At 39.6% G+C, this 22,958-nt stretch overlaps 1 protein-coding gene across 1 annotated transcript in view; it reads right to left on the reverse strand.

Moving 5' to 3' along the window:
• Trpm (transient receptor potential cation channel, subfamily M) overlaps positions 1-22,958 on the reverse strand; it is a 933,145-nt gene that overhangs the window by 474,577 nt on the left and 435,610 nt on the right. Inside the window, exons 15-16 of the mRNA XM_080282376.1 lie at positions 6,716-6,927; positions 6,365-6,553 (exon numbers count right to left, since the gene is read on the reverse strand). Of these exons, the coding sequence (XP_080138502.1) occupies positions 6,365-6,553; positions 6,716-6,927 (401 nt within the window). The remainder of the gene's footprint in view (positions 1-6,364; positions 6,554-6,715; positions 6,928-22,958) is intronic.

Here is a 22,958-nt window from a genome sequence, read left to right on the forward strand (position 1 = left end):
CCATGCTCACTTCCCTGTTTCTTATCACTGCTTTCAAGGAACCAGCAACCTTTCTTCCCTGCTGTACCCTTTCAAGCACTTCACACTCCAAACCTCCATCCTTACTCATCACACTACCCAAATACTTAAACGTACTCACATTTTCCAATTCCTCACCATCTAACCTTGCTGTACATTCACTAACTTCACCTCTCTCAAAGACCATCACTTTACTCTTCCCTACATTCACCTTTAGGTTCCGTTTCTTACACACTCTCTCAAACTCATCCACCAAGCCTTGCAGCTCCCCTTCGTCTTCACTCAACAACACAGTATCATCTGCAAACAACAGTACAGGGAGTTTCCAAACACTATCCTCTCTCACCAGGGCCACTCCAACATCCACTACCCTACCTTGTACCTCTTTTATTACCCCATGCATGTACAGATTGAACAACCATGGAGACATGACACATCCTTGTTTCAAACCAACTTTCAAAGAGAAAAATTCACTTAGTTCACCATCCACACGCACTGCAGCCTTCGCACCATCGTACATACTCTTCACAGCATTCAACAACTTCCCATCTACTCCATATATTCTTAACACTTTCCACAATCCTTGTCTATCCACCCTGTCATATGCTTTCTTCAAATCCATGAAAGCCGCATACAACTTCTTTCCCTTCTCTAGAAACTGTTCCACTAAAGATCTAAGAATGAATATCTGATCTACACAACCTCTTCCCTTCCTAAAGCCTCCCTGTTCTTCTCCAACTAATTTCTCTGTTCTTTCTCTAACTCTGTCTATAAGTATCCTACCATACACTTTTCCTATTATACTAAGAAGACAAATGCCCCTATGATTACCACACACTTCTTTTTCCCCTTTTCCTTTGTACAAGGGAATAATTATACCTGACTTCCAATCCTCCGGGACTCTACCTTCCTCCCAGGCCAATCTGCACATCTTCCACATCCATCCTACTACTATCTCTCCCCCATGCTTCAGCATTTCACCACACACTCCATCAATTCCTGGGGCTTTCCCCGATTTAACTTTCTTCATTGCTTCCACAACTTCTATCCTACTGATTTCTTCCTGTCTTCTCACCTCCCTCCTTTTCCCAGCCATTCCCCAGCCACTTATACTTGCATTACTTCCATCCTCTACGTTCAACAATTCCTTAAAGTGTTCTCTCCATCTGCTCACTTTTTCTCCCTTCTCCACTAGTAATCTACCATTTTTATCTTTCACTCCCCTGCTAACTTCACTTCCACCCTGTCTTACTCTTTTCACTTCTCTCCAGAACATTTTCTTACAGTCCCTCCACTTTACACTCAAATTCCTTCCAAATTCCTCATCCACTCTCTTCTTACTCTCTCTTACTAATCTTTTCACTTCTCTCTTCCTTTCCACATATAACTCTCTCTTCCACCTCTCAACTTCTTCCACGCCCCTATTTCTCACCCATTCATTGTATGCTTTCTTCTTTTGTGCCACAGCCTGTTTCACCTCTTCAGTCCACCACGCTGTTCCTTGTACCCCCCTCCGCCTTCTCTTCCTTCCACACACCACATCACATGCTGCACATATTTCTTCTGTAAATATCTTACACACACCTTCCACGTCTCCCATCTGCTCCAATTCATATTTGCCCAATTGTTCCTCCACTTCTCTCTTATACTCTGCCTTTTTCTCATCCTCTTGTAACCTTTCCACTCTCCTTGCAACTACTCCTTCCTCTCGTCTTTCCCTTCTTCTATTCCTCCATCTCACTTGCATCCTAATTCTGGCCACCACCAAGTAGTGGTCAGAAAGTCCACTCCCCCAACCTCTATACACTCTTGCATCCTTTACACAACTTCGCATCCTTTCATCCACACACACATAATCAATCATTGCCTTCCTTTCATTCAGTTCACCACCCACCCTTCTCATCACTCGCCATGTATACCTGTGGATCATTTTATGCCTGAAGAGGGTATTGGCTATCACCAACCCCCTCCCAGCACAAATGTCCACTAACGCACTCCCATTCTCATCTATCTCGGCAGGCACACCCCACTCACCAACTATTCCATCCACCTTCACATTCCCAACTTTACCATTCATATCACCAATCAAAAACACTCTCTCATTCCTTCCAAACTTTTCCATGCACATTTCCACATTTGTCCAGAACTCTTCTCTCACTCTTCTAGCACGATCTTGCGTTGGCGCATACACACACACAATCGCCCACATTTGTATTCCAACTTTCAACTTTACCCACACAATCCTTGACCCAACTGATCCATACTGTCTTATGCTCTTCTTCCATCTTTTACTCACAACTATACACACTCCTTCCTTTGCCCTCTCATTCTCATCTACTCCTGCACATATACCCCATCCATACTCCCATTCTCTCACACTTTCTCCTCTCCATTTTGTTTCAGTTATTCCACATACATCCACTTTCGCACCCTCAAGCACCTGGACAATCTCTCTCTCTTTCACCTCATCATTCGCTCCTCTTACATTCCATGTACTCATTACCAAGTCCTTTGTCCAGTCCTGGGTCGTCATCGTTTGGTCAGTCCTTGTCCGAGGCTTCTTGTTTGTTTTTTTAGTTAGTTGTTTTCCGGGGAGGGGCACTAACCCTCCGCCAACCCTTTTAGTCGCCTTTTACGACAAGCAGGGATACTGGGGGAGTATTCTTGAAAACCCCCCTACCCCCAGGGGAGATGGAAGTGGTTAGGGTTAGAAATCAAGAAACAATATATGGGGTGGAAGAAAATTCAGGAGAAGGAAATGTAAAATTGAAAGAGATTAAAGAACAACAAAGCAAGGAAAAGGTGGAGAAGGAAGTGGTTAGGGTTCTGAGAAGTAGAGAATCTTTAGTCAGGGATGTAGCAGATAAGAAAAAAATGTAATAATTTCAGGTGTAAAAGAAAAACATATGACGGTAAGACCAGAAAGAGAAGGAGAAGAACTGTGTAAGGATAAAGATATAATATCAATAGTTATGGAGGGTAACAATGAAGCTCAAGAAGAGACTGAAGAAGTGTTCAGGTCAGGGAAAAAATGAGGAAGGAGGGGCGAAGTTTAAGTCCCAGGTAATGGTAAATGAAATCATCAATAGAACATGGAAATTATCAGACAAAGAAGGGTTTAAAAATGTCTGGATAAGGAGAGATGCAAATGAGGAAGAAAGAGCTAAAATTAAGGAGTCAGTAAAGGAAGCACAGGCAGGAAACAAACAGAGTACAGAGGAAGAGAAGACAGTGTTTTATTGGAGAGTTATGGATCAGAAATTGAGGAAGTGGTACCGACAGAGAGATGGAGAGAAGAGGGTATAAAAAAAAACAAAAAAAAAAAAGTTTGAAGGTGGCATACTGTATACTAATGTTGATGGTTTGATACTGGCAAGGTTAGAAATCAACGATTTCTTGAGGGTACATGAACCTGACGTTATGTGCTTTGTAGAGACCAAGTTAAGAGAGGATACAAATGTCCATATGGGAGATGGTAAATACAAACTGTGGAGAAGAGACAGAAAAGAAAAAACAGGAGGAGGAGTGATGACAGCAGTGAAGAACAACATAAATGTAGATACTGTGGAAATGGGAGAGGGCAGGGCTGAAGTGATAAATATGAAATTAGAAACTGAAGAGAATGGCAAGAGAGATATGGCGGTAGTGTATGTTCCCTCTAAGAGAAGAGCATGGAATGACGATAAATACCAGATGTCGTCAGACATGGCTAGTTATCTACAAAAAGTGGCTGAGAAATGCAACAATATAATTTTAATGGGTGACTTTAATTGTAAAGAGGTGAACTGGGAGAAATGGGACTCAGGAGGCAGTGAAGATTCGTGGGGCATTATATTATTAAATATAACAATGAATAATGTGATGATGCAGTGGGTCAAAGAAGAGACACGACTCTGAGGTGAGGACACACCAGCAAGATTAGATGTACTGTTAACCAAAAAACCTGATGTCACTGAATCTTTGAAATATCTGTGTCCTATAAGAAGAAGTGATCACGTGGCCATTGAGTTCCAGATGATAATAGGGAACGTGGTGCCATGAGACGAGCTTTATAGGCAGGGAAGATACAACTATGGGAAAGAAAAATTTTACAGGACTGAGAAAATTTTTCAAAAATGCGGATTGGAGAAAATTCAGAGAAACAAGAGAGATTCAGAGGAAGTGAGATATCTTTCTAGACCTCTATAATTCGGGAGTTGAAAAATATGTGCCAAGAATAAGGGGGAAAAAAAACAGGAAAAAGAAGTGGTTTAACAGAAGGTGTATGACAGCAAATAAAGAGAGGGACATGGCATGGAACAACTGGAGAAAGTGAGGTAATAACAGAACAAAGGAAGAATATAAAAGAACTAGAAATGAATATACAAGAATCTGAAGAGAGGATGAAAGGAACTTTGAAAGAGGTATAATAGATAAATGTAAGGATGAACCCACTGTTTTATAGATTTGTGAATGGCAAATTGAAAAAAAAGGAAGGAATCACCAAACTGAAAGTAGAAAGAGAGGTCTATAAAGATGCAGCAATGCATGCTGAAATAATGAAAAAATGTTTCCAATAGGTTTTCACTAATGAAAAGGAGTTTGTGGAAGGGGTTGGAGTGACTAGAAATGTAGTGATAAAAGATATAAAAGTGGAAGTACAGGAAGTGTATAAATTACTGGAAACTCAAGATGTAAGGAAAGCCCCAGGACCAGATGGACTCTCTAATTCGGTACTGAAGGAATGCAGAGAACAATTGGCGGATAAGATTCACGGTTTAATTGTGTGTTCCCTGGAAGAGGGGAAAGTGCCTCAAGAAAGTAAGAGGGCAAATGTGGTACCAACTTATAAGGGAGGAAACAGGGAAGAACTCCTGAATTATAGACCAGTGTCCCTAACCAGCATGGTGGCAAAATTGTGCGAGAGAAAACTGAAAGATAGATGGATAAAGTATCTGGAACAGATGAACATTTTGGGTGAAAGTCAGTTTGGATTCAGAAGTGGAAGGTAATGTGTTTCCAACTCGCTGAGCTTTTACTCAAGAGCAATTGACGTGCTACAGGAGAGAGACGGTTGGGTGGATTGTGTGTATTTAGATTTGGAGAAGGTCTTTGACAAGGTACCCCGTAAGAGTATAATGTGGAAACTAGAACATATACGGTAGGTGGACTGAAGGGAAACCTCCTGAACTGGATGGCAGACTTTTTGAGAGACAGACAAATAAGGACAATAATAGTGGATAGGATGTCTGGATGGAGGGAAGTAACAAGTGGAGTCCCACAGGGCTTGATGTTGGCACCAGTAATGTTCCTGATTTACATAAATGATATGGTACATGGAATGAACAGTTATGCAAGTCTGTTTGCTGATGATGCAAAGATCTTGAGGATGGCAGAGGTTGAAGAGGACTGTAAAATGGTGCAGGAGGATCTGGATAGGATACACGATTGGAGCCAGATGTGGGAAATGAAATTCAACGCAAAGAAATGTAAAATACTGGAAATGGGTAAATGTGCCAAGAGGCCATCACTGAATTATTTGATGGGTAATAAACCAATCAGAAAAGCAAGAGAGGAAAAAGATTTGGGAGTGCTGGTCCAGGATAGTTTGTCACCTGCAAAATATACTAACAAGACAGTTAGAGAGACATATAAACTCATGACTAACATAAGAGTTGCATTTCATTACATGGATGAGATGATGAAAAAATTGATAGTGGCCATTATCTGCCCCAGCAGTAGTGTGGTCCTCACACAAAAAGAAAGATATAAACAAGATTGAGAGAATACTAAGAACAGCAACCAAGATGGTCCCCAGTCTGGCAGACTGTCATACAGAGAGAGGCTGGAAAAGCTGGATTTGCCATCCTTAGAGGAAAGGAAAGAGAGGGGTGACATGACTGCAGTGTTCAGGACCATGATGGGAGTAAATAAAATTGATAAAGAAGATCTGTTTGTATGAGGCAGGAGAGTAACAAGAGGACATGAAATGAAATTGAAGAAGCCAAGCTGCTTGAAGGATATCAAGAAATATAGTTTTCCTTATAGATGCATACACCTGTGGAATAGCCTGGACAAAGAGATCATCCAGTCTAAAAACTTAAAATGAGTTTAAAGCAACATTTGATTTATTAAGAAACAGAGATGGGTCCCCATAAGTGTAGCTCATTTCCTGTATATCACAATTAGGTAAATACTATACAAAGTTATGAATTAGTAGGGCTGCCCATCATCTTGGCTATCACCTCAAGGAAAATCAATATCTAGGATTTAAGGACCTTACATTAGGAGTACAGAAGAGGAAGGGCGGGAGGGACACACATTCCTTGTTGGTTCTGCTCATGAGTTGGTATGAGAAATGCTTTACCTCTGGATCATGTTCATTCCTCATGTCCATGTTCTCATCATCTGAGTCAGTGTCAGTTTCTGAATCTGAGGATCTCTCAAGGTCATCATCTTGGTGTTCCTCCCGTGTCTGTGGCATTGTCTTCAGCTCCTCTCGACTTCTAAATCCAAGCACCAAAATCAGTGGAGGGAAGAGAAGACTCAGCATCACCTATATGAGAAAGTCAATGCGAAAATAAAAATATTTTGCCCACTTTTCTTTAGCATTGAATTACTTAACATGCTATGAATTATATGCATTATGAGAAGGGGAGTGATCAGTGATTAATATAAAAGTAACACAAAAAAAAATTAATAAAATAAAAATCTGAACCTTGACATTTGTATTCTTCCTTGTCCTCAGTCCTCCAAGCCACAGATCTGCAAGTAGGATCTGGCAGCAGGTGTGTGAGAGGAGAGCACGGTGGTTGACAGCCACGGCCAGGGAGAGGCATGTCTGCTTGGACCAATTTTTCAACTCGTATGTCAAAAGTTGCTGTGCTCGGTCATCATCTTGTCGGTAGCAGTAGTCCATTACATTAAGAGCTGTAAGGTTAGTCTTGAGTTAAGGCCTGAAGAAAGAACTTAAAGGTAAAATTTTTGCAACAGATATGTGCATAAACTGCCTATAAAATGAACTCCTCACACTCACCAGTCCTGGGAAAAGTACCTTGCCGTCTTTTGGATTTTGTACAGTTTAGGCTGTCAAGCATTTTGTTCAGTTATTTTGGTCCATTACAGGCCCACATTTCTAAGAATATCTCTCTATCTATAGCCAGATGCCACAATCCCATAAGGAGTGGCAATTTGTCTTTGAGTTAAAACTGTTTTATGCAGAGAGACACTAGTCCTCTGCCAACCCACTTGTTGACACGTAGGGAACCCGTATGTATTGATTATATGGTTACCACTCAGCACTGTAAATGGCTTCCTGGCTTACAGGAAACCATTAGGCTTGCCACTTAATGTAAATCCACCTGAAAAGGAAAGAACAGTAATAAAATGTGAGAGGAAAGATGGGAGAAATAGGAAGAGAGGAAGAGTTCAGCCAAATTTGCCATAGACTGGCTATAAAAAGATGGCAAGGAAACTAATAAAGTACAAGAGATCATTTCTCCTTCACCAATTCATGATTAGGACTTGACCCATGGACCTTACAGTCTCAGTGTGAGAATACTCTTGAGTACAATGCAACAGATTATACCCACAAATTATAAGGTAGTTTCAATGAGTAAAAATGAGGAAATGCATTTGCCATACAACACTCTGTAACATACAACCTGAGAATATCTTACCAGTCTTCTTGGCTTGCTTTACACAGCACTTCCCTTGATTACAGCACTGCTTAACAAAACTGCAAATAGTTTAATCCGTACAATCTCGCCGTCGGCATGTCGACAGTACAAAACGTCTCGATTAATCCCAGCAATGTGATGGTGCCGACAGCAATATTCAAGAGCTGTAGCACGTCTCAAACTGCTTTAATCTAGCTAATTTTTTGCTAAGGTTTTCTGTGCCTGCCCTCCTCTCTTCCTATTTCTCCCATCTTTTCTGTCACTACTTATTGCTTTTCTTTCCGTTACAGGTGGCTTTACATTGAGTGACATGCCAAATGGTTTCCTGTAAGCCTAGATACCATTTACAACGCTGGGTAGTAACCATATAACCAAACCATACGTGCTCCCTACGTGTCAAGTGGGTTGGTGGAGGGTTAGTGCCCCTCCCTGTAAAACAAATAACTCAGAGTCAAATGGCCACCCCGTACGGGATTATGGCGTCTGGCAATAGACAGATAGATAGTAGCTTAATGTATTGGCAACACTGTGTCTAAGATGTTGTAGTAATGAGTTTGGTTCTACATGGGTGGGTAACATCAGTGTGCCACTGTCCATCATAGTATTATAATGTCGCGAAAATCTCGCTATTTTTCCGCCTCATTGGGCTGGAGGAGGCTGTTGAAATTGTCACATGGACCCTTCTGTCCCTTCATTTAGTGATTCTTCAGAAGAGAAAGACCTGGATGCCTCTGGAGAGGAATATGAGCCAGTGGAGGACACTGAGAAAGAGGAATCCCCCATTCTCCTACCTCCGTTCTCTCTCATCCCACCCAGCTGGGTGGGAAAACGTTGCTCACGGCTTGGGAAACTGTGCTAAAAACATGATGGATGGCCATCCTGCTCTTATTTCTCCTATAAGGAGTACTTTTTTTTGGCTTTTCCTTGACTTATATGTCCTTTTGGATTGTTTTCCATTTTCGGATTAGGTGGATATAAATTTGCAAAAATGCCTGGGATGGTACGGGTTAATATAATCCTCAAAATCATTTAGTACTGTTCTATTCACTCCTTAAGAGAGAATCAATAAACAAGGATGAAACATTTTACTGAAATCACTAAAGGAACTGGAAAATACTTTGGTTTGTACAAAAACATACAGTAGTCTGTTTTCTTCAATATACCACTCCAGTTTACCGCTCTAGTCAACTTATTCAACATACAATCTATTATTGCCCCATCAGGAGCACTGAGAATGCCAATATAAAACAGTAATCCCTCTAAGATCTGATGTAATAGAGCCAAAGGCATGCCTGGGACTTGGTTTTGTCTGGGACTTGGGAAAAATGCCCCTGGAGAGGTACTTATGGATCCCAACCCAACCTAACTTTGAAAGCCACCTATATAACTCCCTCCCAAACATGCACAGCACCAATTTAAGACCCTATGCACAAAATTAGGGACAGAAACCATGAAATAAATGAAAGGAACCAGAGAATGAGAAGTTAGAGGTGAGAATGGAAAATATTTAGCAGTGTACAGGGTACTTACGACACGTCCGTGGCCGTCGCGATGATTAACCCACCTCCTCTATGGCCCTGACAGTGATGAAGGTGCATTTGAAGCATGCACAGTAATCCAGCATTGTGCTGCACTTAATCCTTTGCACTGTGAATCATAATTGTATAACACTGCACAATCTGTTCTTACTTGTGCCATGCCAGTTGCAACATGGCAGTGTTGCACTCTGAACTTAATCCATTGCACTCTGAATTCTAATTTCTTAACACTGCACAACATTGTAAATTCCCAAGTGGTCTAGTGGCGAGGTATTGCAGTTTATTCACAAAAGCGAGCATGTAGGCAGCCATGGCAACAAGCGTGCAGTCACAGTGGTAGGTAGGTGGGAACTGGGGAGGATGCAGGGGTGCTCTAGCGGACGTTGGAGAAACTACGCACCAAAACACAGCTGTTCATCACCACGCAGCAAATTTAAAGTAGGGATGAACACATATCAGCTTTCTTTTTGCATTTTTACGTTTTTTGGCCATACAGTACTCTCTTCTAGTTTTCTCCTCAATTCAATATTTTCATGCTTCAAATTTCTTATTTCTTCATTCGCCGTCTCATTAGACTGGATCAGACTCTGTATAGTAATCTCCGTATTCTCAGACACATCTTTTAACACTAGATTCTCCACTTTCTTTTCAAGTTCACTAATCCTCATAATCAATGTTTTAACCAGATTCATGACATTAGTATTTCTATCAAATCCTGGAAATTCGAGTCCCTCAGTGTTTACATTTTCGGCCATGATTGCAGTTGGTTACAACTTACAGTACCAAAACAGCTGTTACCGAAAATAATACAAACATTCATGTACAGTATACTCTTGCCAATAAATCTTTACAGTTTTGGTAGTCTATATTAACTTACAGTATTTTAAACTGAAAACAAGACCATAGGAGCCAGGACAAACATAATTCCTGAAAACTACTTAAGGTTTGCAGCGGTGGTTGAGCCTTGGCCTGGGAGCAGTCAAGACAAGTCCGTTCGCTGTGGCTGTTCACTCGTGTGTGTGTGTGTGTGTGTGTGTGTGTGTGTGTGTGTGTGTGTGTGTGTGTGTGTGTGTGTTCTTACCTAATTGTTCTTACCTAATTGTATCTCTAAAGGAATGAGTCAAGCTCGTACTGTCCCGTGTCTTAAACCATATTTATCGTACATATCCTTAAATTTGTGAATTGTTTTGGCACACACTATTTCATTTGGTAGTGCATTCCATTGATCAATTGCTCTGTTTGGGAAACTGAATTTCCTTACATCTTTATCACCTCTCTTCTTATGCAGTTTCTTGCAGTGTCCTCTTGCTGATGCTTCTCCATATGTTAAGTAATCATTTATGTCTATTTTCTCCTTCCCTGATATACACTTATATAGCATTATCATGTCACCTCTTTTCCTTCTCTCCTGTAGTGTTAGTAGATTCAGTTTATTTAGTCCTTCTTCGTAACTTAGGTCCCTTAAGCTTGGTATCCATCTTGTAGCGGCCCTTTGAACTTTTTCAATCTTGTCTATGTGCTTTTTGAAATGAGGACTCCAGACTACTGATGCATATTCCAGGGTTGGTCTAATGAATGATGTTATTATCCTTCTTAGCATGTCTTCATTTATGTATGTGAATGCTATTCTCATATTTGCAAGCAGTGTATATTTGTTCCGTACCTTCTTGCTGATGTGGTCAGCCGGAGATAGTCTGTTATTGATAATCACACCTAGGTCTTTCTCTCTTTCTGACGTGTATAGGGTTTTATTTCCTAACGTATAATCCCAATCAGGTCTTTTTCCACTTTTGCCAAACTTGATTACATGACACTTGTCCACACTGAATTCCATTTGCCATGTACTACTCCATTCATGAAGTTTATTTAATTCTTCTTGTAGCTCCCTACAAGAGTCTGTGTTAGTAATTCTCCTTTGTATTTTTGCATCATCTGCAAACATATTCAGATAGCTCTCACTTCCAGTGTTACTGTTTATATCATTTATATACACTAAAAACATGATTGATGCCAGCACTGAACCCTGTGGTACTCCACTAGTCACTTCTTTCCATGATGAGTAGTTTCCTCTTAGTACTGTTCTCATTTCTCTTTTTATGAGAAAGTCTTGCATCCAACAAAACAGTTTGCCTCGAATTCCTCCTTGATGGTACAGTTTCCATAAAAGTCTTTGGTGTGGTACTGTGTCAAAAGCTTTCTTGAAATCTAAATAGATACTGTCCACCCATCCTTCTCTTTCCTGTATTGTGTTTGTTACTCTGTCATAGTAGCTCAACAGATTAGTGACACATGATTTTCCTTTTCTGAAACCAAACTGTCTTTCTGTTATCATACTGTGTTCTTCAAGATGATTTACCCAAGCTTTTCTTATAAGCTTTTCTAATACCTTGCTTACAACACTGGTCAGTGATACTGGTCGGTAGTTGAGTGGATTTTGTCTATTTCCTTTCTTGAATAAGGGGACAATATTTGCTTTTTTCCAAATATCAGGTAGTTTACCTTGACTTAAGGATTTCTTGAAAATTAAAAATAATGGTTTACTTAACTCCTTTGCACATTCTCGTAGTACCCAACATGAAATTTCATCGGGACCACTTGCTTTTCCTCTGTCTAATCTACTTAACTCCTCCTGTATTACTTTTTCTGCTGTTTGTATATCTGGTATATGTGTGGACATGCATGTTCCACATAGTCACTCTCAAAATTTTTTTCTTCTGTAAAAACTAATTGGAAATTCTTATTTAGTGCTTCACAAATACCTTTCTCTTGTGTATAAGTGATTCCCTCGTCCGTAATTGATTGTATTATATCTTTACTTTGGTTTTGCTTCTGATATAGCTGTAAAACAGCTTTGGTTGATCACTACTTTTATTTATTATATCCTCCTCAAATTGTTTTTGGGCTTCCCTCCTCATTCTTGTATAATTGTTTCTTGCCTGTTTGTAATTATTATACGCCCTTTCACTATTATGTCTTCTGTATCTATTCCACAACAAATCTCTTCTTTCTTTTGATTTTTTACATTCTCATATCCTTTGACTAATGCAAGAAAGCCTTGGTTTAATCACGCTTGTTCTAATGCTGTCCGCAACAAGGAGAAGGCCTACAAAAGGTACCGGAGCCAACCCACCCCTGAATCACATAATCTTTACGTTTCTGCCCGGAATCGTGCTAAGTCTGTTCTTCGCTCTACTAAAAATAAGTTCATCCATACTAAATGCTCTCAACTCTCCAACTCGAATTCTTCTCGCTCCTTCTGGCACCTTGCCAAAAATCTTTCTAACAACTTTACCTCATCATCCTTCCCTCCTCTTTTCTACTCTGATGGTTCTGTAGCTATTTCTTCTACTGATAAAGCAGATCTCTTCGTACAGACTTTCTCCTCCAATTCCACCTTAGACGATTCCGGTGCTGTTCCTCCATCACTTCCCCCCTCTGACTTCCTCATGGCTGACATTAAAATTTCTTCAGTTGATGTATTTTCTGCCATCACTGGCCTTAATACTAACAAGGCATATGGGCCTGATGGGGTCCCTCCTGTTGTTCTCAAGAACTGTGCTTCTGTGCTTACACCCTGCCTAGGCAAACTATTTCGCCTTTGTCTGTCAACTTGTACCTTTCCTTCTTGCTGGAAGTTTGCTCTCATTCAGCCAGTCCCAAAGAAGGGTGACCACTCCCAACCCTCTAACTATCGTCCAATTGCTTTAACGTCCTGTATTTCAAAAGTTTTCGAGTCAATTCTTAATAGAAAAATTTTAAGGCATCTTTCCTATCACAACCTTCTTTCCGATCGTCAGTATGGGTTCCGTCAGGGACGCTCCACTGGCGATCTTCTCACCTACCTTTCAGACTCCTGGTCATCCTCCTTTCGGGACTTTGGCGAAAGCTTTGCCATTGCACTCGACATCTCAAAGGCTTTCGATCGAGTCTGGCATAAATCTTTAATTTCCAAACTGCCCTCCTACGGTTTCTATCCTTCTATCCGTGCCTTCATCGCTAGCTTCCTTTCTGGTCGTTCTATAGCCGCTGTTGTAGACGGCCATCGTTCTTCTCCTAGATCTATCAACAGTGGTGTTCCTCAGGGCTCTGTCCTATCACCAACTCTCTTCCTTTTATTCATCAATGATCTTCTAAGCTGTACATCTAACCCTATCCACTCATACGCTGATGACTCCACCCTTCACCTTTCCATTCGGTTCCCGCAACGCCCATCTCAACAGTTACTTCAAGAAACAAGGGATGAGGCTATGGCACACCTAATGTCTGACTTGGCTCATATCTCTGACTGGGGTAAAAATAATATGGTTGTCTTTAATGCATCTAAGACTCAGTTCTTACACCTATCAACCCGACAAAATCTTCCACAGGTATACCCACTAATGTTTAATAATATTCAGCTTAATCCTGCATCATCCTTGAACATGCTTGGGGTTTCATTTACTCGGGACTTATCTTGGAAAGATCATATTACATCTCTTGTAAAATCTGCTTCCAAGAGATTGGGTGTGCTAAGCCGACTCCGCTCTTTCTTTACCCCTGCACAATTGTTGACTCTATACAGGGGTTTTATCCGCCCCAGTGTGGAGTACAACTCTCATGTGTGGGGAGGCTCCCCACATACAGCTCTTCTCAATAGGGTGGAGTCAAAGGCTTTTCGTCTCATTAACTCTCCTCCTCTTACTGACTCCCTTCAACCTCTGTCTCTTCGCCGCACTGTTGCATCTTTATCCCTTTTCTATCGCTACTTTAATGGTCACTGCTCCTCTGAACTGTCTGCTTGCATTCCTCCACCTCTACGACGGGCGCGTAGCACCCGTCTGGCAGCAAACTCTCATCCCTTTTCTGTCCAACTCTCTAATGCAAGAGTTAACCGTTACTCCCAGTCTTTCATTTATGCAACAGGTCAGCTCTGGAACTGTCTCCCTCTGTCTATATTTCCTGCTGCCTATGATCTCCAGTCTTTCAAACGTAGTGTGTCCAGGCATCTCAAAATGATCGGATCTTGAATTTGGCTCTCTATTGTATTTTGTTTTTCTCTTGGAGGGAACTGTTACTGCGGGCTCATGGCCTTTGGTTCCTTCTTCCTCGCATTTAAAAAAAAAAAAAAAAAAAAAAAAAAAAAAAATTCTTATCTGCTGCTTTGTGCTGTGGGATGTACTTCTGGACTCCTATTTCATAATATTCACAGAATTTTTTATATACAGCATTTAAATCTTGTCCTCTAAGCTCATTTTCCCAATCAACTTCTAAGAAATACTTCTTTAGGTCTTGATAATTTCCCTGTTTATAGTTTAGGCTCTTTTTGTAACTGTCATTGCTGTTTACTATGTCATATGCTATCCTGAAGTTATAATTTAGTACTGCATGATCGCTTTTGCCGAGTGGAGGGTGATATATTAAACTGTCAATATCATTTTCTTGCCTAGTAAATATTAGATCTAGAACTGAAGGTACATCAAGTCCTCTTTTTCTGGTGGTTTCCCTCACATGTTACATTAGGAAGAACTCTTGTACGAGATCAAGGAGCTTTTGGTCCCAACAGCTTTCTTGGCTAATTATATCTAGAGTATTCCAATTTATATTTGTATTGAAATCCCCAGTTAGTATAATTCTTTCTGATTTCTCTTCCATTTTATGTAGTAATGATCTTAAACTCTGAATTGTACTCTCTGCCAGGTCCTCATATTCATCTCTTTCCCATGTGTTTGATCTGGGTGGCATGTACAAATTGGCTACAATTACTTTACCTTCAGATGTGTTGATCTCTACTGCAATCAGTTCTACTTGTGATGGTATATCTAGTTTTATTTCCTTGACTTTTAGATTTTTCTTAGTTAATATTATAATTCCTCCTCCTTTTTTTAAATTTCTGTCTCTTCTCCATATACTGTATTCCTCTAGGTTTAGTATGTCATTGGATATCCTTGGTGTTAATTTTGTTTCAGTTAGGCATATTATTTGTGGTTCATTTTCTCTGACATAATCATTCATCTCTAGTAATTTAGATACCATTCCATCCACATTTGAGTACATCAACTTTATCATCTTGTTTATATACTTGTCATGACATGGTTCTACTACCTTCCTCCTTTTTATTCCATCCTGTTTGTGTACCACTTTCGTACCTGTAATCCTATTACTTGGTAAAAAAAATTTTTCTTCTCCTCTTCTGATCTTCCCTCATTTTTTGTTTTTGCTTCCTCCCTTTTCTCTTTCAGTAATTCCAGTTCCTCTTGTGTTAGGCATCTTTTTATCCATACATTTTTGAAGTCCTCTTTTTCCATAAGATTCTTATGTGTGTGTTCTTTCCTAATTGTTCTTACCTAATTGTATCTTTACAGGAATGAGCCAAGCTCGTACTGTCTCATGTCTTAAACCATATTTATTATACAGATCCTTAAATTTGTGAATTGTTTTGGCACACACTATTTCATTCGGTAGTGCATTCCACTGATCAATTGCTCTGTTTGGGAAACTGAATTTCCTTACGTCTTTATCACCTCTCTTCTTATGCAGTTTTTTGCAGTGTCCTCTTGCTGATGCTTCTCCATATGTTAAGTAATCATTTATGTCTATTTTCTCCTTCTCTGATATGCACTTTTATAGCATTATCATGTCACCTCTTTTCCTTCGCTCCTGTAGTGTTGGTAGATTCAGTTTATTTAGTCTTTCTTCGTACCTTAGGTCCCTTAACCCTTTAACCGCGGGCATTGTTTTGTCCCGACTGTCCTCTCCCGCGGGGGTTTCGACCAAAATGTAAACAAACTTTAAACCTTTATAACTCTGCACAGAATAAATCTAGAGCGAAAAATAAGGTACCATTAGAAAGTACTAACCTTCGGCTTTGCAATGATGTAGGTTTCATGATTTCGTTGACTATCACTGGATGGGCAGTGCCATTAGAAGTGAGCGATCTAAAATCACTATTTTCGCTCACACACCATTACCTTCACTCATACACCATTACCAAATGCCAACCTCATTCTGATAATAATACTATAGACATATATGAACACTGCACATACGATAAACACCCACTCTGTGTTCACTGAGGCAGGTAAAAGGCACTGTAATTATCCGCACTTCACTGCCACATCAGCGGTGTTGTAATCACTATTTTTCGCTCACACACCATTACCAAATGCCATCCTCATTCTGATAATAATACTATAAACATATATGAACACTGCACATACGATAAACACCCATCTGTGTTCACTGAGGCAGGTAAAAGGCACTGTAATTGCCTGCACTTCACTGTCATATCAGCGGTGTTGTAATCACTATTTTTCGCTCACACACCATTACCAAATGCCAACCTCATTCTGATAATAATACTATAAACATATATGAACACTGCACATACGATAAACACCCACTCTGTGTTCACTGAGGCAGGTAAAAGGCACTGTAATTGCCTGCACTTCACTTCCACATCAGCAGTGTTGTCACTCACACAGCTGGACAGATACTGATGCGTGTTTGGTCCGGGGTGGGGTGGGGGGCCCAGGGGGTGGGAGGTGGGGCCCCAGGGGGGGGAGGAGGGAGGTGGGGGTTGGCTGGAGTGAAAGAACTTAATAGCTACTCTCCCTTGAAACATTTGGCGCACGGAAAAAACGCGGGGTATTCAAAATATTCACAAACATTCGAGAATGACACCCGCGGTTTGGTCCAGTTTTTGCAATGTCATTCTGGAATGACACCCGCGGTTAAAGGGTTAACCCCTTAACTGCGGGGCGTCACTTTCGTGACGCTTGGGAGCAAGGGATCATACCGCGGGGTGTCGCTTTTGTGATTCTGTGTTATTTTGAATTCACCCGCGCTTCCAAGTGGGGGCATGTATCATCTATCAGTACTGTCAATGTCCAACACTAGTCAGCACTCCTAATCTCATCTGTACTCCCATCCATTGTTGACAATTTAGCCATTTCTCCCCGTTCTTGACTCCCCTCCCTACCCCCCCTCTAATACCCTATCCTCTCGCCTGCCCGGCCGTGCTACAGCTAAGTAAATCTTCCCTGGAATTTTTCACTGATTTCATCCATTGAAATAAGCCCTATGTCCTATTCTTATACCAAATAATATATACAAGAAAGAAATAGGGTAAGTGAGAGTGCCATACACCTGGAATTGGCTAATTATCACCTGACAACACCTCACGTGCCCTCGTTCGCTAATTTTCGCTGTTTTTTTCCCCTTGAAATATGCCATATAATCTATTTTTGTAATAAATATACATGTAAGGAGGGAAGGGAGAAGCCTAAGTGATATTTACATTCACCTGGAACTACCTAATTTATAATGTATTGTCTAGATTTCCTGCCAATCATTTCAGTGCTATACATAGCTGTTTCAAGAGCTAACATTGGTAGCACTGAATATCCCCTAAGTAGGCCTTTACCCCGGCCCTCCCTTATCAGTTTACTCTCATCTTCCGGAGCAGAGGTACGTCTGTTTCTTCTTGCTGACTTCAGGGACTTTTTCACCCCCATGCAAAGGGCCCTGTGACCTTTACCCCCTACTAAACCTCGTGTGGAAAGAGGTAAAGGGCTGACAATTGATCAAAAAGTGACTACGATCTTTCTATTGAGTAAAACAGTGCAAGTGGAACTGTAAATACAGTAATGTGTAAATAATTTGTAAACAGCAACTGAAAGTAATGAATGTAAATATACGTGAACAATGGAAAATAGTTTTATAAGTTACTTCAAGTGACAGTGCACAACACAGTGTAAATAAAATAGAAATGTAAATAACGTAAATAAAATAGAGAACGTAAATAGAAATGTAAATGAGTAGTATTATAAGAATACGAGTATATACCCTAGGAGTAATGAAAGTGAAAGTTTCACTCTAGCATGTCTGAATACTATGAGTTATGAGAGTGAAGATGAAAGTGACATTCACTCTCAATGCTAGTATACAGGATGAGAAAGTGAATGCTACGTATTTTACTGAAAGAAATTGAATCCCTACAGTGACAATAAACTAATACTACTGAAGGAAACTTATGGATAAAGACTGTAAATATATATAAGTGTTATATAGTAATAGAAATATAAAGTGCGAGGGGTTTTATGAATAATAAAAGACAGAGTACCAAGAGCAAACTAGTGCCAGTGCGACGGTCAGACGCGCTCGTAATTTTCACTGCTTTCAGAGTGGGTTTTTTTTTGGAGTATGGATCCCAAACTACTTGAAAATCATAGAGTAGTGTTTATAGTGTTAATATCTGGCTGTGGTAATCACATTACGGGTTGTCGGGAAGTGTAAAGTGGAGACTTCGTTACCCAACTTCAGAGGTCTCCACAAGTCCTACAGTAACTGACGAAGGCTCAACAAACATTCCAGGAGAAAGCTGAAGGTATGTGCCATAAGCATATGTAATTTTAATATTCTAGGACTAATAACTGATTTTTGGCAAATATTTTTTGAGAGTCTGTTGGAGCCCGAATAACCCCACGGCACACGCAAAACATCGGTAAACATGCCCGCGGTGTAGGGGTTAAGCTTGGAATCCATCTTGTAGCAGCCCTTTGAACTTCTTCAATCTTGTCTATGTGTTTTTTGAAATGAGGACTCCAGACTACTGATGCACATTCCAGGGTTGGTCTAATGAATGATGTTATTATCCTTCTTAGCATGTCTTCATTTATGTATGTGAATGCTATTCTCATATTTGGAAGCAGTGTATATATGTTCCGTACCTTCTCGCTGATGTGGTCAGCCGGAGATAGTCTGTTATTGATAATCACACCTAGGTCTTTCTCTCCTTCTGATGTGTATAGGGTTTTATTTCCTAACGTATAATCCCAATCAGGTCTTTTTCCACTTATACCAAACTTGATTACATGACACTTGTCCACATTGAATTCCATTTGCCATGTGCTACTCCATTCATGAAGTTTATTTAATTCTTCTTGTAGCTCTTTACAAGAGTCTGTGTTAGTAATTCTCCTTTGTATTTTTGCATCATCTACAAACATATTTAGATAGCTCTCATTTCCATTGTTACTGTTTATATCATTTATATACACTAAAAACATGACTGGTGCCAGCACTGAACCCTGTGGTACTCCACTAGTCACTTCTTTCCATGATGAGTAGTTTCCTCTTAGTACTGTTCTCATTTCTCTTCTTATGAGAAAGTCTTGCATCCAACAAAACAGTTTGCCTTGAATTCCTCCTTGATGGTACAGTTTCCATAAAAGTCTTTGGTGTGGTACTGTGTCAAAAGCTTTCTTGAAATCTAAATAGATACTGTCCACCCATCCTTCCCTTTCCTGTATTGTGTTTGTTACTCTGTCATAGTAGCTCAACAGATTAGTAACACATGATTTTCCTTTTCTGAAACCAAACTGTCTTTCTGTTATCATATTGTGTTCTAAATGATTTACCCAGGCTTTTCTTATAAGCTTTTCTAATACCTTGCTTACAACACTGGTCAGTGATACTGGTCGGTAGTTGAGAGGATTTTGTCTATTTCCTTGGATTTTGTCTATTTCCTTTCTTGAATAAGGGGACAATATTTGCTTTTTTTCCAAATATCAGGTAGTTTACCTTGATTCAAGGATTTCTTGAAAATGAAAAATAATGGTTTACTTAACTCCTTTGCACATTCTCGTAGTACCCAACATGAAATTTCATCAGGACCACTTGCTTTTCCTCTGTTTAATCTACTTAACTCCTCCTGTATTACTTTTTCTGCTATTTGTATATCTGGTAGTATGTGTGGACATGCATGTTCCACATAGTCCCTCTCAAAATTTTTTCTTCTGTAAAAACTAATTGGAAATTCTTATTTAGTGCTTCACAAATATCTTTCTCTTGTGTATAAGTGATTCCCTCGTCCGTAATTGATTGTATTATATCTTTTACTTTGGTTTTGCTTCTGATATAGCTGTAAAACAGCTTTGGTTGATCACTACTTTTATTTATTATATCCTCCTCAAACTGTTCTTGGGTTTCCCTCCTTATTCTTGTATAATCGTTTCTTGCCTGTTTGTAATTATTATACGCCCTTTCACTATTATGTCTTCTGTATCTATTCCACAACAAATCTCTTCATTCTTTTGATTTTTTACATTCTGTATTGAACCATTTCTGTATTTTCTTATCTGCTTCTTTGTGCTGTGGGATGTACTTCTGGACCCCTATTTCATAAAATTCACAGAATTTTTTATATACAGCATTTAAATCTTGTCCTCTAAGCTCATTTTCCCAATCAACTTCTAAGAAATACTTCTTTAGGTCTTGATAATTTCCCTGTTTATAGTTTAGGCTCTTTTTGTAACTGTCATTGCTGTTTACTATGTCATATGCTATCCTGAAGTTATAATTTAGTACTGCATGATCGCTTTTGCCGAGTGGAGGGTGATATATTAAACTGTCAATATCATTTTCTTGCCTAGTAAATATTAGATCTAGAACTGAAGGTACATCAAGTCCTCTTTTTCTGGTGGTTTCCCTCACATGTTGCGTTAGGAAGAACTCTTGTACGAGATCAAGGAGCTTTTGGTCCCAACAGCTTTCTTGGCTAATTATATCTAGAGTATTCCAATTTATATTTGTATTGAAATCCCCAGTCAGTATAATTCTTTCTGATTTCTCTTCCATTTTATATAGTAATGATCTTAAACTCTGAATTGTACTCTCTGCCAGGTCCTCATATTCATCTCTTTCCCATGTGTTTGATCTGGGTGGCATGTACAAATTGGCTACAATTATTTTACCTTCAGATGTGTTGATCTCTACTGCAATCAGTTCTACTTGTGATGGTATATCTAGTTTTATTTCCTTGACTTTTAGATTTTTCTTAGTTAATATTATAATTCCTCCTCCTTTATTTAAATTTCTGTCTCTTCTCCATATACTGTATTCCTCTAAGTTTAGTATGTCATTGGATATCCTTGGTGTTAATTTTGTTTCAGTTAGGCATATTATTTGTGGTTCACTTTCTCTGACATAATCATTCATCTCTAGTAATTTAGATACCATTCCATCCACATTTGAGTACATCAACTTTATCATCTTGTTTATATACTTGTCATGACATGGTTCTACTACCTTCCTCCTTTTTATTCCATCCTGTTTGTGTACCACTTTCGTACCTGCAATCCTATTACTTTGTAAAAAAATTTCTTCTTCTCCTCTTCTGATCTTCCCTCATTTTTTGTTTTTGCTTCCTCCCTTTTCTCTTTCAGTAATTCCAGTTCCACTTGTGTTAGGCATCTTTTTATCCATACATTTTTGAACTCCTCTTTTTCCATAAGATTCTTTGCATTTTTTAGTATCTCTTCCACAGTGTTTACACTCTGGAAAGTCACCTTTAGAGGTCTTGTCTTGCTTTTCTCATATTTCCCTAACCTTTTGTGTTCCTCTATGTCTTTACTACAGATTTCCTCTGATACTTCTTTCAGTAAGCTCATTACATTTGCCATCTCCTTTTTGTCTCTTTTGATCTTGTTTTTTACTTCTTCCTCATCTAAACCAGTGATTACTATAGATTTGTTTATATCTACTGAATCTCTGACTAACTTTGGATTGTTTTAGATTATTCTTTTCACTTCCTTTTTAATGCTTTTTTCCTCCACCCTTGTTTCTAAGTCTTTCTTTACTTTCACCATTTCAGCATACGTGGTTTCCACATCATTTTTGTAGCTTTGCACAGCTTCATTCACCTGTGTTATCTTCTCCGCAATATCACTGCTCTGGTTTATAAGACTGCTTACTTGCCTAATTGTCTCTGTGTCATTTTTGAACTCTTCCATAACACTCTCGTGATTGACTACTGTACTTGCCATTTCACTCATTTTCTTCCTAAGTGTACTCAATTCCACTGTTAGTTCACTGATGGTTGTGTCTTTCTTTTTGGCCTCCCTTCCTAGTTTTTCTATTTCTTCTTTTGCAAGTGCATCTGCTTCTTTATTTCATCAATTTCATTTTTGAAAGCCATTTCTAGTTTGTTTACACATTCAACCAGTCTACTGTGAGTCTCCACTTCAACCAGTTCTTGGTAGAAATCATCATTTTGCTTTTTACCTTTATCCCTTTTCTTTTCCAAATTTGCTTTACTAAAGTATGTATCCATTTTGCAATACTAAAAGTGCAAAGTATGTACTTACAATCCCCGTGTTGTTGTAGTCTAAACAAACCTCAGATGACTCAGCATATTCTTTCGTCTTGTTTCTCTTTCCTGTTTGAACAAGTCTTGTTTAAACTTATTTTTTTCCTTTTAATAATGAAAAATCATTTAGTCTAACCTAGTACAGAGCTCGACTCATACAAAGATACTAATTTAGGTAATGCCACTGGCCGTGTTGGTTCGGTACAGAGCGCCGATGTCGCGCGTCCACCTCGGTTGAATCCCTCTACGTGAGTGTGTGTGTGTGTGTGTGTGTGTGTGTGTGTGTGTGTGTGTTTGTGTGTGTGTGTGTGTGTGTGTGTGTGTGTGTGTGTGTGTGGTGTAAGGCGCTGGTGGAGGCATGGTGGCACAGTGGTGAGGAGAGAATGTGTATGTAGCTGCTGGTAAGCTGAGCCAGCTTGCCTCAAGGTCACTGCTATATTAACTGCACTCACAGCCACACTTATGTCACACTTCTGAAAAACCTACATGGAAATGGAGTTTGTGGTTGATTGCAGTCTTCTGGAAGTGTTACTATTGTGGAGAGCTAGTATAAGTGTTAACTGTGCCTCCGCACCTCAGCCATACATATGGACATGGGCAAAAAACACAAAAAGTTGC

Source organism: Coenobita brevimanus, chromosome 93 (genome assembly GCF_032717465.1).
Source record: "Coenobita brevimanus isolate Jiangsu-jjx chromosome 93, ASM3271746v2, whole genome shotgun sequence".
Taxonomy (NCBI): domain Eukaryota; kingdom Metazoa; phylum Arthropoda; class Malacostraca; order Decapoda; family Coenobitidae; genus Coenobita; species Coenobita brevimanus.